Source organism: Corvus kubaryi, unplaced genomic scaffold, assembly GCF_017639235.1.
Source record: "Corvus kubaryi isolate FWS band 111438036 unplaced genomic scaffold, C.kubaryi_AGA036_p1.0 split2-37374, whole genome shotgun sequence".
Taxonomy (NCBI): Eukaryota; Metazoa; Chordata; class Aves; order Passeriformes; family Corvidae; genus Corvus; species Corvus kubaryi.
The window spans coordinates 4,485,099-4,500,937 of NW_024582082.1; the positions used below are offsets into that span (position 1 = coordinate 4,485,099).

The 15,839-nt window shown below is 38.9% G+C and overlaps 1 protein-coding gene across 2 annotated transcripts in view; it reads right to left on the reverse strand.

Annotated features, from left to right (window-relative positions):
- Positions 1-15,839, reverse strand: part of SPOCK1 (SPARC (osteonectin), cwcv and kazal like domains proteoglycan 1) — a 284,117-nt gene that overhangs the window by 107,414 nt on the left and 160,864 nt on the right. For both annotated transcript variants that reach the window (XM_042014523.1, XM_042014522.1), the window contains one exon: positions 10,964-11,078. In XM_042014523.1, the coding sequence (XP_041870457.1) occupies positions 10,964-11,078 (115 nt within the window). The remainder of the gene's footprint in view (positions 1-10,963; positions 11,079-15,839) is intronic.

Sequence of the window (15,839 nt, forward strand, 5' to 3'; positions counted from 1 at the left end):
CAAGACTGCTTTAAACCTTGAGATACAAGCAATATTCCTTCAAAAGTGTGCTAAGGTATTACTCTTCCTGCCTAAAAGGTGAATGGCTTAGCATCACCTGTTTGGAAGTAGAACAGTGACACCTGCACAGACATATTTAAAGAAGCAAAATATTTTGGGTTGATTTCTAATTATGTTTAGTACTGCCCACAGACAAAGCTTTGAACAGACTGTACTTTGGTTGCTCATGCCCATAAATAATGTCATCTGTGGTTCATTGGTTGAAGTAATCTGATACAAAATGACCAAACTGAAAATCTGTAGGTTGAACTCTTGCTGAGCTCTGGCAGAGCACTAAGGAGGCAATCATAAGCTTTTTAATGAAAAGAGAATGATAGATATTGAAATATTAAAGAAGCAGGAAGTAATAAATTAAAAGTTAATTTTGATAACATAACTTGTACCAAATAAGAAAGTGATTGATGCAAGAAACTCCTTTTTATTGTTTTCATGTGCTATTTCTTACAGAAGAGTGCCATTAGATGGAACTGCATGGCTCTGGAAAGGGATCAAACACCAAAGACTACCTTTTTCGATTTCATATTTTAGCTGACTTTCACCTCTTTGTTGTTAATCTAGTTTGGAACTGGCAAACCTCTGCGGAAATGTCTCCACAGTGTAAGTTTTTTGCAAGCTTTAACTCAAAAATGAAAGCTTGTTGATTAATTCCTTGGGGTGATCTTAGATATGGTTTCATCATTTTTCCTAGTGAAGTTTTGTGCCTGAAATGAAGGATGTTGAAGGAGATGTGAAATTTAGCAGAACTCTGCTGGAAACCACTCTCAGCTTTGGAGGAGCCAAAGCTTCCCCCTCAGCAGAGCCCTCCACGTGAGTAGGAAGCTGTGAGTACTCAAGGCAGGAGGTATAGAAGAGCCTGACCCAACTGATCAGAATTTCAGCCTGTTGTTATTTGTACCTTCCACTGACAGGGAAAGGCTTTAGAAGCAATAACCAGCAAATCTCAGCAGTGCAAAGGTAAAATAAAGAACTGTTTTGCAAACAATAAAGATCAGTTTTTAGTTGGTTTAAAAGCTCTGTGTGTTGAGTCTGTATCACATGGAAGACACATGGTTGGAAAAAGCAGCAAACTGGCCAGCATCAAAAGAAATGCAGTATTTTTAAGGCCTGATTTGCAAATTTCATACAAACTGTATTGTTTTTAATATTGACTGCAATTGGAATGTATAATGCCCTTTACCAGAAGGCAGATTTTAAATGCAGCACATGTAACGTTTTTTCCAATATAACGGGATATGTGAAATTGAAGAAAAACTTTAATAAAATTCCTTTACTGTAAACTTCAGTCCCATCTTACAAAGCATAGCTTTTGTTAGCACTAAAAAGACTTCGACTGAACACATTCATGTCCTGGGGCTTCTACAGCAAAAACCAGCAATAAATTTAGAATCTCCAGTAAACAGATTATTGTATAAATGCAGAGTAATTTTCGGTGCATTGGAGGTCATTTGTGAACATTAAATAATAATTTATGACTGACTGGATTACTCAACAGACTTCAGACAGGGATAAAAAGCAGGAGGCACATACTAAATATTATCACAAATTTGCTTCCAGCAATTCTATGGTTAAGATTTTTACTGAAAATACAGAGAAGGTGAACCAGGAAATACATCTGTAACTTACTGGGCTGTGGTAAACCTGAAAATATTGGAGATTCCAAGTCGTGCAAGGATTAACATAGTCATAGAGAAAGTCAGGCAACAGCTCAAGCAAAAATACACCCATGTGACCTCCAGGGTCAATGGTCAAATGTAGTGCTGCTGACAGGAATCCAGAGAGCTGTGGAACCGCCCTCCTGGATCCCACATCCTCTTATACTGACCTGTTTGTATGTTAATAATAGTGATGATGATGTATGAAGATTGATTGAAAAAGTATTGAAAATCCAGGAATTATGAGGCTACTCCATATGCAAAGCATAACAGCTTCTTAGAGAATGAGGATTCAAAGGCAGTGAATCCCTTCCAATTTTATTCATTTGTTCATTATTCATTTGTTGGCAAATCTCATGACATTTGCCAAGCAGATGACATTTATACCAATTACTGTTTTCATTTCTTGCTCACTCAAAAGTGAGCAAGAGGAGCTTTACAAACAACAAAAAAGCCAACGTCTCTTATGCTATCAACATCTCACAATCCAAGTCAGGAACAGACAAAAGCCAAGGAGGAGGTGACTGAACTTTTAACTCTGTCTTCTTCCAGATATCTTGAGGGAAACAGGAACTTTTGGATACTAACTTAGCTTTGGATGGTAGCTCTTAACATGCTGATAAGAACTACGTCAAGAGGTTTATATATCACCAATTCTATGCTCTCCAAAAGAACCCACGGAGATGGTAAAACCATTGAAGAACAAACATGATGTTGCCCTTATTTTACCTTTCATATACTTAAGTTTTCCTGCTGGCTTGTGTTTCCGATGAATCTGCTGCACAAATTTACAATCAAAAGTTCACTGTCAGACACGCATTTTATATTATGCATTATACATTAGCTTACATGTTAGTCAGAGCTCAGAACTCCAAACACTGCATTTTATATATAGTTTATATGTAATGCTAAATGAGGTATGGCTTGAGTTTATTTCGAACTCTCTCTCCCCTACCTTTTGTTATCATGTTAATAAAAAAAGTTTTACATTACAGAGAAAAGTAATTAGTGTATGTTTCAATTGAGGATGAAACAAATACAGAATGCTATGTTATGGAGAAGTGCTTAAAGCAGCAAATTGCACACACATTTACAATATATATCAATTTAGAGATCACAAAGCATCAAAGTCAGAACTGTTCTCCAGAAAGCTCAGGTGAAAGCCCACCTGGAATAAAGACTTCCAAGCTGCACACATTCTACCAGGGCTGATGGAAGAATATCAGAGGTTTAAAGCAGGCACATCGAGAACAGCCATTTAAAAGAGGGAATTAATTTAAGAAATAAAGATTAAAATCTTAACAAGTGATGACTCAGTCATTGAAAAACCAAAGATCTGTAAAGACTTTAAACAGCAAGAAGACAAATTGATAATTTTTGGTTTCTTTCTTCACTGATTTCAGCAGTCAAACCCAATGATCTCTGTTACAAAGGAAAACTGAAACAGGCAAGAAGAATGTCTTTTTAAGAGAGAGAGCTTCATTTATAAGAAAAGACTATGAACATTTGCCCAATCTAATCAAATCAAAATCATAGAAGGTCATTATTTGAAAATAAATACTGAGGAACCATTTAGGAAAACTCCAGAAGTTGTAGCTGGATTTGAATAAATTTAGGCTAGGTATTAGCAGGTTTCCAACCAGAAAGGTTTAGATGTTCAGGATTCATGCAAATGGTGTACAGGAGGCAAAAAACCTTATTATTGTTAAGATAGAACTTGATAGGCTTATGAAAAAGTTTATTTGATAATTTTGCAGAGTATTAGTACTTTTGCAGAGGGATTAGATTTAATGATCCAAGAAGTCACTTCTAGTCCATTTTTATCTACTGCTACAAGCATACAACTAGATGTACTAAGAGCAGGAATATTACAAAGAGGTATTCAACTCATTCAATAATAGTAGCTTTAAATGCAAAAACTATTTATAAATGTTAATTAAAGTGCAGAAAAAAAGAAGTTATTTTCTTGTTCTATTCAATATAAAAACGTTCTGATAATAGTGAAGGTACCCAGAGGTATTCAGGTGGTTTCAGTGAGTGCTCTGAAACTGGTCTAAAAGGCACGATGCAGCAGGAGATTGTCTCAATAACCACTGTGTTTCCTTTGTGCTTGCAGCAGCCTCAGGGTAAAGCACAGCACAGTGAGACAGGAGCTGCAGGGTAAAAGCCAATGACCTCAGCAGTGAGATGTTCACCCAGCAGCCTGGCACTTGGTGACTGTGAGTAAAATACACTAAATCCCCCGCTGACAGTAAGAACAAGTTCATCTGCTGGCATGGCCAATGCAGACAGGGATGAGGACACACTCTAAAACCCATTATAAAAGAACTGTGCATTATCATATATTTCAAAAATTCCTCATGTCCGATAAGAGTCCATCACCTTGCACTACTCTAATGAGCTCTAAAGCTGATGAAGCATGAAGCAGTTCTGTGAAGAGCAGAGTGGCTAACTGGTCTTGGGATGCAGAAAGTCCAGGCTATTGGTGACATTCTCGTGCAATTCCCATGGGAGATGTCTGTGCTCTGCCTGACCACGGTTTTTCATGTGGACATTTTTCTGTGGAAGTTTGGAAATTCATGGTGTAAAAATGCATGGTGTAAAATTCGGGCACATTTTGCTTTGAGTCAGTAATCCTATTTGAATTCAGTATATCTGAACATGCAGAAGATGACTGCAGTACTTAAAGTCAAGGAAGGATCTTTCATAAATTTGTTAATTGTTCAGGGGTCTTCTACCTCTGAGTTTTCAAATACACTGAAGTCAACAGCATACCTAGAGCTTGGGAAAGCCAGAAAACAGCTGAATAGGAACATGAATTGTCTGTTGAGGGGACGTACCACAGCCAGCTTCCTCCAGGAAGTAATCAGCTGGAGGAATTTTGTGAAGAAACCCCTGGCAGCAAGTAGGTCATTCTCAAGGCTCAGAACTGAACGAGCTCATATCATCACATCAGATCAAAGCCAGTCCCTCCACAGCCGCTCCCCAGGGTCTCTTTAGTTAAAAGCAATTTAATGTAGGCAGAGCTGAACTGAGAAATGGACCACTTGGAGAATGAGACCTACAGTTTAGAAATGATCCTGTTCAGTAGAGTAAGATCTGCTTTTAAAACCAGTGAGTGCTGTTCCAATATTCAAGCACCCTTGAACTGAATCCCCGGCAGTTACTGATGGAGACTGTCTTGGAGGAAAGCTATTAACCTTCGGGAGTTCATGCTTAGATCATAATTTTCATAATCAAAATTTTAGAAATCATGGTAATGGGGAATTAAGGATAGTGCCCAACTCTTATGCTATTCTCTCTTAATAGTCAGTGAAACCCTTGAGCCCTTACAGATTGATGGCACATCACACCATGTGCTCTCTGTCTTATTAAAAGGCAACTTGGACCACATAACAAAACAAACATTCCTGATTTCCATGTGTCTGTTACTTATCTGCTGCAAAATTCCAATCTATTGTGCTGCAGTAGAGGCATCCTTTGTTGTTGGGCAATCTGGAGATGAAATACTTTTAAAAGCTCTCAAGTTTCCTCCAAGGACTTGCACACATCACTTGCACACCCCTTGCACATCACATTATCTGCTGCACTTGGCTGTGACCTCAAAGGCCCCTCTCTGATTTTCCTGATTCTCATTTCTCTTTCTGGACAAACAGCATGAGCCACAGTTAAACTGTGTAATGTACTGTGAGGAACTGGGTATTAGTAAGAATAACAGTCTTTATAGAGTAATGCACTGGAGTTAACAACTTACAAAAAATACCCCAAACAACAAACATTTACGCAGTCCTGTTCCTGTCTAGAACATTCATTCACTGAGGAATGAAGTAACTCTCCAAGATCCTGTCAGAGCTATCCTTGGGAATAATAAGCCTAAATTCTGGCAATTTCCCCAGTACAATATCTTTGTTTGAAAGAAATTTAATGCAACCTGTTTGGTCTTGTGATTGTGTGTTTAATCAAATATTTCAATGCTCTTTCTTCTGAAGCAAAAATCTATGCCAATAGAGTAAGCAACACTCAGCACCAGAGGTGGATAAAAGGTTTTCCATAAAAACATTTTAAAATTATTTTTCCTTTTTTTTTTTCCCTAGGAAAAGTCCGTTTTAGAGCGTTCAAACCAGCTTGCAGATACTTGTAAATATTGTTGTATTGTTACCTGGGAAAAAAATCCAACATATTTGAAATGGCTTTCTTTTTTAATAAAACAATGGTCAAAAGACTTTCTTTTGACTCTGAACTGGACAATTTTCTTCCCTTAATTCTGAAAACATTTATTAATGAAAAGAATTCATTTGATGCCTATAAACAAATCTGCAGTAAAAATTAACTCATAACTGTGAATTCATCCCAGAATTTACAAAGACCACTAGAGATGCGAAAAAAATTTATAGTATTCATGAGGTTTAGGTTGGAGATGAGAAAAAAGCTGGGCACTGGAACAGGCTCCCCAGGGAGGTGGTCACAGCAGCAAGCCTGACAGAGTTCAAGGAGTATGTGGACAATTCTCTCAGGCACATGGTGGGATTCTTGGGGTGTCCTATGCAGGGCTGGAAGTTGGACTCAATGTTCCTGATGGGTCCTTTCCAACTCAGATTATTCTAAGATTCTATGATTCTATGTAAAGTATCCTTTGGGTTATGCTTTTTTCCCCCTGAGCTGTACATAATACACAAATGAACAACAATTATTTTCTGAATCAACGTAAAAAGGAACAAGAGAATAGGAAAGAGCTATGAACACAGCAAGGTTAATTGGGGAGCCAACTGATGGTATTAGCTGATCCAAAGATAATTAATCATTGCCCGGGTTTGGTTCTCCTATGGATTTCTCACCTACTCAGGCTTTGATAAACATTACCACATAAATCAGGCAGAATTAAATGAGCTTAGGACCAAGCCGTCCATGGCATCAGTCAGGCACTGGGATGTGGGAGTCGGGTTTTCAGCACAGGAAGCTGTAATCCCCAGAGGAGCCCTTGGTGTTGTGCCAACCCCTCATCCGCATTTAGCTGTGAAGCAAGCAGGAGAAAACACAGGCAGGCAGAAGTCAGAGAGGAGAGCAAAGCAACAGGACTGGGTTTACAGGCCCTATATTTAGCACATTTTAAAAGGTGATTGTGGATGTAACCATAGACATTGAGGAATAGCACTGTTTCAAATCCTTGCTTACGTGCACAACTTCTCAGTAAATCCCTAAAAGTGCATTTGCTGTGGTCAGAGATTTTTCTGTAATGCTCCCAGCAGTTCTCCAAAGCAGGTGGGTCACTGACGTCCTGGCAGTGATTGCTTTGCTTCCCCCTTCTGGATACAATTTAAGCACTCCACTGGCAAACCAGAGCAATGCTACAAAAATGCTCTATTTCGGACATGGGGATGTTTTACTTGACTTGTTTTGAACAGGGTCCTTCCTAACCAGAAATGGTGTATCAGCTGCAGGATTTGTAAAGAAAGAGAGGGAGATTTGTCTGCTCCTTGTGGATAAGTGTAGTTGCCAACACTGCCATGCTGGTCAGACCGAGGTTTTGACGTGTAATTTTGAAGAACAGATGTTTTATCTGGGAACTTGTCCAGATCTTAAAAAAAAGAAGTAAGAAACTCAGTAGTAGACTTTTGTCAGCAGCATTATCCTTAAAAGTCCTGAAGAAACAGTGAGTAAATAGCTGGATTTCTAAGACACAGCAGAGAAGCAGAGAAGTTTTGTGATTACCTTTGTGAGTCACTTACACTGCAGTGATGAACTAATTGGTGATTGCCAGTCAAATGGACTGAAAAAAGCTGTAAACCCTGGACATGTTAATACGCCCATTATTTTCACATCAATCCTCTCTTCTTCTGTTCTTTTGAAAAGAGCCCAAGAGTGACATCTTTCCTTCCCATCCGCAGCACTATCAGCACCAGCAGAGACAAATGGCCCAAAGTATTACAGGACTGAAAATGCCTGAGAAAACTTTGAGAGATATTAACTACTGCATTTCATGCAAAACTGAACTAATAAAGACTTTTCCTCATAGATGTTCAAATTGAAAGGGGTTTTAATCCACCCAAAAGATTTCATAAGACTATCATTAGTACAAGGACTATTAAGCATATAAGAAGGTACCTCCAAATTTATCTTTTTCACACTCTTCAATTACATCTCAGTCTTGCCTTTTCTCTAAATGTACTGTCCAATTTATACGGTAAACGCCTTGGAGGATGTGCTGACAAAACTCTATTATCTGTCTGAAATACCTCTCAGACATCTTCTGCCTTAACTCCCAAAGTACTAAAAGTTTACTAGAAAAATTGGTTGGTTAATGCCCACGGAGAAAGAGAAAAAAAGAAATAAACTACCCAGTGGTTTCCCCCTGTTATTGTCTGGGTTCTCCCATCTTTCTGCTTGTGATAGTCTCTTCAAGAAAATATATACAAATAAAACACATACAATCAACATGGATAAATATACCAAAAGGAATCTAAATACTGCTATTTTGCAAAGTCCCCTTTGAGCTATGCCCTTTTCCCTGAATTGTACATAATATACGAATGAAGAACAATTATTTTCAGAATCAGTATGAAAAGGAACAAGAGAATAGAAAAAAAATCTACGAACACAGCAAGGTTAATTGGGGAACCAGCTGATTGTATCAGTAGATCCAAAGGGCAGGAGGGTTGGAATTAGACCATCTTTAAGGTCCCTTCCAACCCAAACCATTCCATGATTCAAGGCCCAGGGCTGCTCACCAGGCGACTGTGGAGGGGAGGAGGAGCAGAAAAGAAGGAGGTTGCAGATGCTGCACAGGAGAGGCCAGACTGCCCCTGGGGCAGGGTCTGAGTAGCTTAAATAACACATTTCCATGCAACTCAATTTTCTACACAGCTACTAAGCTCCTGCAGTGGTTTAAAAAGCAGGCATTCCAGCAGAAAGGAAATGAAATGGGAATGGCAGTGCTGGCACTGGTGATTTCAGAGTTTGCTACACACTATGCCCAGAAAACCACAGCTTCCTTGCAGTGCAGCTCTCCAGCAGGCCAGGCACTGGGTGACACAAACCAGCACAGCTCTGTCTGGGAGACCCAGCAATAACAAAGGTGTTGCTCTCGATTGCTTTTTGCTGAGCCTACACACTGTGTAAAGCCACTGCAGCAAGTTGATAATGATGCATAAAATGGAAAATCCTCCTGAGTACACCCAAAAGCACCGTGGATGAGCAAAACAATCCCAACAGCGCCGTGTTATTTGGTAATTCTTATTACATGTGTCCTCACTAATATATTCAGAGTTTCACTGGTTTTAAATAGGTGTAACACCACCCCTTTTAATGTGTTTACTCCTGATTAACACAGTATTAAAAATGACTGGAGTCAGATGTACAGCAGCATTGAGCTCAGGCACAGAAAAAACAGAATGCTGTGGGACTACAGATGAAAACCTTTAGGGGGTGTCACTCCACTGACTCAAATCAACAGGTAATTTGCCCTGGTTACTTCCCCCCTTGACCTATCTACCCTCTGAGGCCAGGGTCGCTGGGTACCTGGAGAATAAAACCACAGTGGGGTTATATGTGCCACTATCACACATCAGCAGTAGTTCTTTCAGCATTGCAAAACTTGCTGGAAATTGTTTGGAGAATTTTCAAAGTAAGTTTTCAATACTTTTTGATTCATCTCCATAGTCACAGTGCTACTCAAAGGTTTGCTGAAACAGCTGCAGGCAGTGGAGGAATCATAGAGAGATCACATGAAACGCAGCCTGGTTTCTGCAAAGAAAGGATATTCAGTTCCTCTGCACCATTCCTCTGAACCATTTTGACTACTTTGGGGACATTAAATACTGGAAATAGCTCAGAAAGCATTTGGCTCAACATCTATGTCTATATATCACAAGGACTACTATATAATGCAAGGATTTAAACCAGGTTTCAATCCATCCTAACTTGAAAATGTAAGCTAAATAATGCCAAAAATATCGTTAGAATGTAAGCACTGCACACAGCAGACTCCTAACTTCTTCCAGGGATCATTCCATACTGAAAACCAAATATTGAACACACTGCCTCATGCACGTTATAGTTTTACATTATCAATCAAAGACAAATTTTTCTTACAGGATTAGCTTCCTCAACCAGGTGACAGTGAGATGAGATGAGATGTAGTACTAGTACATGGGAATCAGATCATCCTGAATTCAGTTTGCCTTAAACAGTTGCGAAACTACAATCTTGGCTGACAACAACATTTAGGGACCTGAGTTGTGTAACAGGCAAATTTTTGTTTCCATACTAAACACAGAGAGAAATTGAAGACCAGCCCCCAAATTTATCACTTAAATATAATGAAAGCAAGACAATGTATTTTCCTTAAAGTGCAGACCAAGCATTCAGACTTGCTCATTACAGCCGTACACAATTCATTCTGTCACATATCTGTAGGCAAGTGGAGGGGTTTATTTCTCCAGTTTAATTCTGGGTCTTGACTCAGGCTCTGAAGCTACTCAACAACCCCAGTTCCCCTACTGGTTCTACTAGTTCTGCTTCCAAAATAGGGCAAAGTTCATTTTTTTCCTCAACATTTGTTTATAAATTTCTTAATTCTTGGTTGTAGCACATCTCAACCCATGATCAGTAGGCTTTTCTTCACTTATTCGTAGCTTCTCTCTGTGAAGTTCTGTGGTCTAATTTGAACATCTTGGCCTTGTAACATATTAGCTAGTTCATTTGCTCTTAATTCAGTCATTCAGCAATCTGATCTGGAGATTTCTGTAGTTACACAGTATAACTTCTAAGGGAGTTGATCTACAAAATTCTACTAACATTTTTCAGGTCTTTAGCAAATTTAAGCAGAGGTTTGACATATTTTTTTAAAAAAATCTTCATTGATCTCCTTTTAATTACTTCCAATTAAATTACTGGAACTTTAGATATCTCTGGCACAATGTCTTCATATTTCATGTTTTCAGTTTTTTAAATATACATAATTACTGCTCTCTGGGGGGAGAAAATCCCTCCCAGAACTGGAAGAGAATTCAGCAATCCATACCACAGGATGCAGCATGTTCTGGGTCATCTTTTTAAAATAGCCTCAGTTATAAATAAAAAACTTCTTTTTGTCTTTTTTTGCTTTTTTTTTAACAGAAATTAAACTTTAAAGGAATGTTGTAAAATTATGGGGTTTTTAATATTAATTTTGGAATTTTCTCATTTTACTTCTTCTCCCATACTGGATGTCTGTGATGGACACAAAAGCCTCATGCAAGGGGAAGTTTCCTCACCTGTGCACCAGCTGCTTGCGGCTCACACAAATGGCGGTCTCGTAGTCGTGGGTGACACACACTTTGTGTGGGCTGCACTTCACCTTCAGGCAGGGATCTTTGGATGGATCAAGGGCTAGAAAAAACCAAACATATTAAAAAAAGAAAGTGAGAAATGCATGCAGAGGTCTCTCTTGGCAGGCAGATGACAACTGGTTAGAACGAACACTCCCACTCGTGAGTGAACAAATACTTTGATATTTTATAGTACGTGCTGCTGTTTTCAGACTGCATGTGAAGGAGAGAACTTTACACAGAAAGATAGATGAAGAGCTTAAAGACTGATTATTGAGCAGTGATCTAATTGGCATTTACATTAATATTAGACGTGAGACCTGGGGTGATTTAACAATCTACATCACGCTGTTTATTTCTCAGAAAAGCTATGTTTGGATAAAATGTACTCATATAACAAAATGACCAGTATTTAACTGACATAATTCAGAGTGCTAATAAATTTAATTTCACAGATGCTGTAAAACTGGCATATTATTTTCAGATATTATGTTTAATTTTTAATTTTTACAGCTAAGCATCCCCTGTATTTAAAATGCTTGAGTAGAAGAGCAGTAATAACAACAAAATACTCCTGGCTTTCATACAACAACCTGCACCACCAGCAGTGCCATCAGAGGTGGGATTAGACAGCACAGTGAGTTGCTGTCTCAGAGCAAATATGGCCAGGCTCTTGTCCCATATGAAACTGCAAATTTTTGAACTTTCTCTGTCTAAATTCATTCTTCTACAAAAGGAGGTTTCTAAAGATCAGCAGTAAGACATTATCTGCCAGGATGAATTACAAATATTCAAAATATGGTCATATGAACACTTCAGAAGGGAAGTCCCAGCCATACAGAGAAATTTCACTTTTGAGAAGTGATTTTTAGAGAAGCTCTTTTTGCACGTTCTGTTGCCACGGATTTGACTTCCTGTTCAATGTCTTCAAATCCCATTTTATCTCTCCCATCCCTCCTCACATCTTGGTCCATTCTTGGAAATGGGCAACTCTTGGTTTGATTTTGGGGATGGTATAAAGCTCTTACTGCCATTTATGATAACCATTTCTCACTTCTACTGAATAATCAGAGAAACTTTCAAAGGAGACCATTTGAAGTACAAGAAATTTCAGTTTGCTATGTACCAGATTTCTCTGAGAGCAAATATATTTCCAACAAGCAGAGGATTCTTCTGCTTTCCTGCGGGTCTGAAGTGCTGCAGCTGTTCTGTGCTGGGTTAAACAGCCACAGCTACAAGCTCCTGCCACATTAACACCCATTACACATTTGTGATGGGCAATTAAGCTTCACTAGTGCATATGTATTTACTGGAATGCCTTTGGTGCAAGACGGGGAAATCGTAAAAACAAAGCAAAAGTGTTAAAAGCTTTTTCTTTTAAACCATTAAAACTGATAGAAGAGGTGAAGTGAGCAAGGAAGGAGAAAAGACCATCTGTTTCCTACACCATAAACAATAAAGCATCAACATTCAATGTGTTGCCATTAGGAAAACACATAGGCAGCGTTTGAGCAGCCAGGGTCTCTCCCACTGGAAAGACCAAAGGCTGTTCAGGGATGTTTTGCTGTTGCCTTTTGGTGTCTTTTTTAAGCCAGACAGATGAGAAGCATCTGATTCCCTGCCCTTTACATTCCCAGAACACTAAGAGTGAGAGACACCTTCTAAATCCTCTTACTTCATACTCACTGGAGACTGAGTTAAGGACTGAAGCCGATGTTTGACAGGGATTGAAATGGCAAGCCACAGTTTCCTGAGCTGGCTGTCTACCTGGATATTCTTAAACTGCAAACCAGAGTGAAACACCCTCCTTCTGCAAAGCCTTTAATGAGTGAGCACCACTTGGAGCGTGCAGGGTCACCACATCATTGTTCCAGTGGCTGAGGTAATTCCAAGGTCATATCCACACACAAATTTAATGACCAGAACTTTTGCTCGCTTGCAGCTGGCCTCGCTCTGTTGCCAGAGCCCATGCACGTTGTTTGCTTTTGCTGGTGACACATCCTCAATGTAAAATGCTGCATCAACAAAAATCACTGTGCAAGCTGGCTGGGAGCCCGGGGCAAAGAGCTGCCAGGAGCACTGGGCTGCTGGCGAGCACAGCCTGGCCTTGTGCTCATAGCTTTCTATCAGCCAAAACCTGCAGAAGTGGGGATGTAGGTTTAGCCTGGAAAGTCAGTACTACTTTGGCATGAATAAGAAGCAAAATTTAGGCCCACATGGTCTATGTGACATCATGCACAGCTGCAATACTTAGCATTTTTTCACAGTAAAATTTACCCTAATCGGTGAAACCATTTCAGGAACCATTTAGGTCTTTTAAGGCAATAAAAATGCATGCAGTTCTGAACAGCATCACACTATACATTACTGGTAAAAGTAACATGACTTTCAAATATTTTGAAATTTAAAAATTGTCTATCCAAAAAGAAAAAATACAGTGGAATAGTCATCAGTTTGAAGGAAAGCCATGGATGAAGATGTGGCTGGAAATCCCAGCCACCATTTTCTTACAAATCAGGCCTCAACTTTCTTTACCTTAGTGACTTGATTCTAAAATCTGAAAACAATCATAATGTTGACAATAATAAATAAAGCAACTGATGTGTTGGGTGCATTATTTCATTCATGGTGGAAAAGCTCATGAAAATCTTTAAATAGAACACATAATAGAAGCACCGTTTATTATTCATTACAAACAGTCCTTACGTGCAGTTCAAAACAGTAGTTTACTGCTTTGTCAGAAGACAGCAAAAACCCCACAATGTGGATTATTATTTCTTGATATTTTTTTCCCACTTATGCAGAATGCATGATCCATATGAACATAAAAGTTCAAAGTAGCGCTTTATATGTCTGCAAAGCTCCTCAACATGTTAAATACATTTGGAAGGTTGTTCTACTGCTAAGCAACACACAAGCCCTAAGGAGAGCTTGTAATAAAAAACAATTTCTGAAATATGCTAATCAAAGATCATGCTTTGTTAATCAGATTTCTACATGACTAGGAGCAGACGCTGATCATCAGAAGAAGAACACACCCTTGGGAATAAGATGAAACATAACAACCATATTTGTCATTACAGTTCTTTTTGTCCTAAAGCAATGAGTATGAAATCTTTGAAAATGAAGAGCTAAAAGTACAAATGAATAAATAAAGTGGGCAGAAGATGTTACTTTATCAGCCTGAAAGGAAAACTACAGCAATCCCGTCTCTATGTCAGGGAGTCTGCACTCAGCTCTGTCTGCACAGTAATAACAAAAATACCTTAAGCCTGGCTTTGAGATGTGAACATTTTTCCACTTTTTCTTTAGGCTGAGTCTGAAGATGAAACTGATATGATTAATTAGTCTCACTTTAGAGTGGGTGAGCGTTCATTCAACATTTATGTAAGGAGATATATATCCAGCCAGTAGTGGAATCAAATTTTTCACTTGGACATAAATTCTTTGATGAAAACCCACTTCAGTCATCCTGCCTATCATTTTGTGAACCCGGGCTCCATGGTTTCCTGTTCCGAGCATTTCCCATGGATACTTGGTCTCTAAGGGAAGTGTCCATCCCAGGAGGTAGCTGACTGAAATATAGTACTGGACATCTCAGTATAATCATTTTCAGAAGATTTTTATCTTGGAAAAATTTAAGAAATTAGAAGAAGTTCATCTTGGCTCATGAATCTCTCACTCTTCCTCACTTTACATCCAGAGGTAATCTCACTCTTCCTGACTTCACACCCAGAGGTTTCCGCCACTGACATTTGCTTTCTGGGAAGCCATCCTTGTACTCAGAGCTGAGAAGTCTCTTCCGGAATTGACAGTGCAAGGGAAGAAGTAAATAGAGGTGCAGGGTGCAGAAATCTTGTCCTTAAGCTTTTTTTTTTTTTCTTTTGGTCTAGGTTTTATTATGCAGAGCAACCGAAGTTCTCTCTTAAAACTATAAATCTTCTGTGGTAATCTCACAGAGAGACCAAAATAACTGGTAGATGATAAACACCAGGGACTGCAAGATTGCATCAGCCTCCTAACCTCCTAATGGTGTTGACATTGCTTTCCAACACCAAAAAGGTCTACAAACACCAACTGCATTTCAAATCTCTTTCGGTCCCAGCTTCACACAGCAGACCAGAGAACTCTCCCTTATGAACTGAACACACTTTCCCTCTCCCCTCCTTGCACCATTCACCAGAGCTGTGGATTTGCAATATAAATCAGTGTTGGACAAAGACCTACCAACAGCGCTTGAGATACTTTTCTATTACATTTCACGTTTTTATTTATTACCACTGTAAAAAAAGACTTACGACTTGCAGGAAAATCTCAGTTCAGTCAATGGCAGTGCAGGGAGAAGTTGCTCTGTAAGAATGTAGCTCCATATGTTGTGCCGGTGGGTCACCGTGTTAATCACAACAGAGAGAATTTACTTTTCACACATTTGACTTTAAAAGGGTGATAACAAATAAATACTTTCTATGTCTCACAGCAATGGATGTGTAATCCTGCAGAAACTGTACAACTAGTTCACAACAAGATTTATGAGCTTGATTCTGTTTTTATGACCATTCCTCAGAGGGAAGAGAGTAATTTCAAAATGTAGCTATTTAGTGAAGCTGAAATGAATTGCACAATCAAAATCATTATGTAAATATTGGGGGGTTTGTTTTTAAAATTGCCTGCCAATAAGTACTATGATCACTCAATGACAAAAATACTCCTGCATAATGCAATGTCAAGAGCAGTTGCTTTTATGCAATCCCCTTGGAACTGTTCTGACTATACAAGTAAAGAAGAACATCTGCTGGGAGAGGTATGATGAAATGGAAAACGA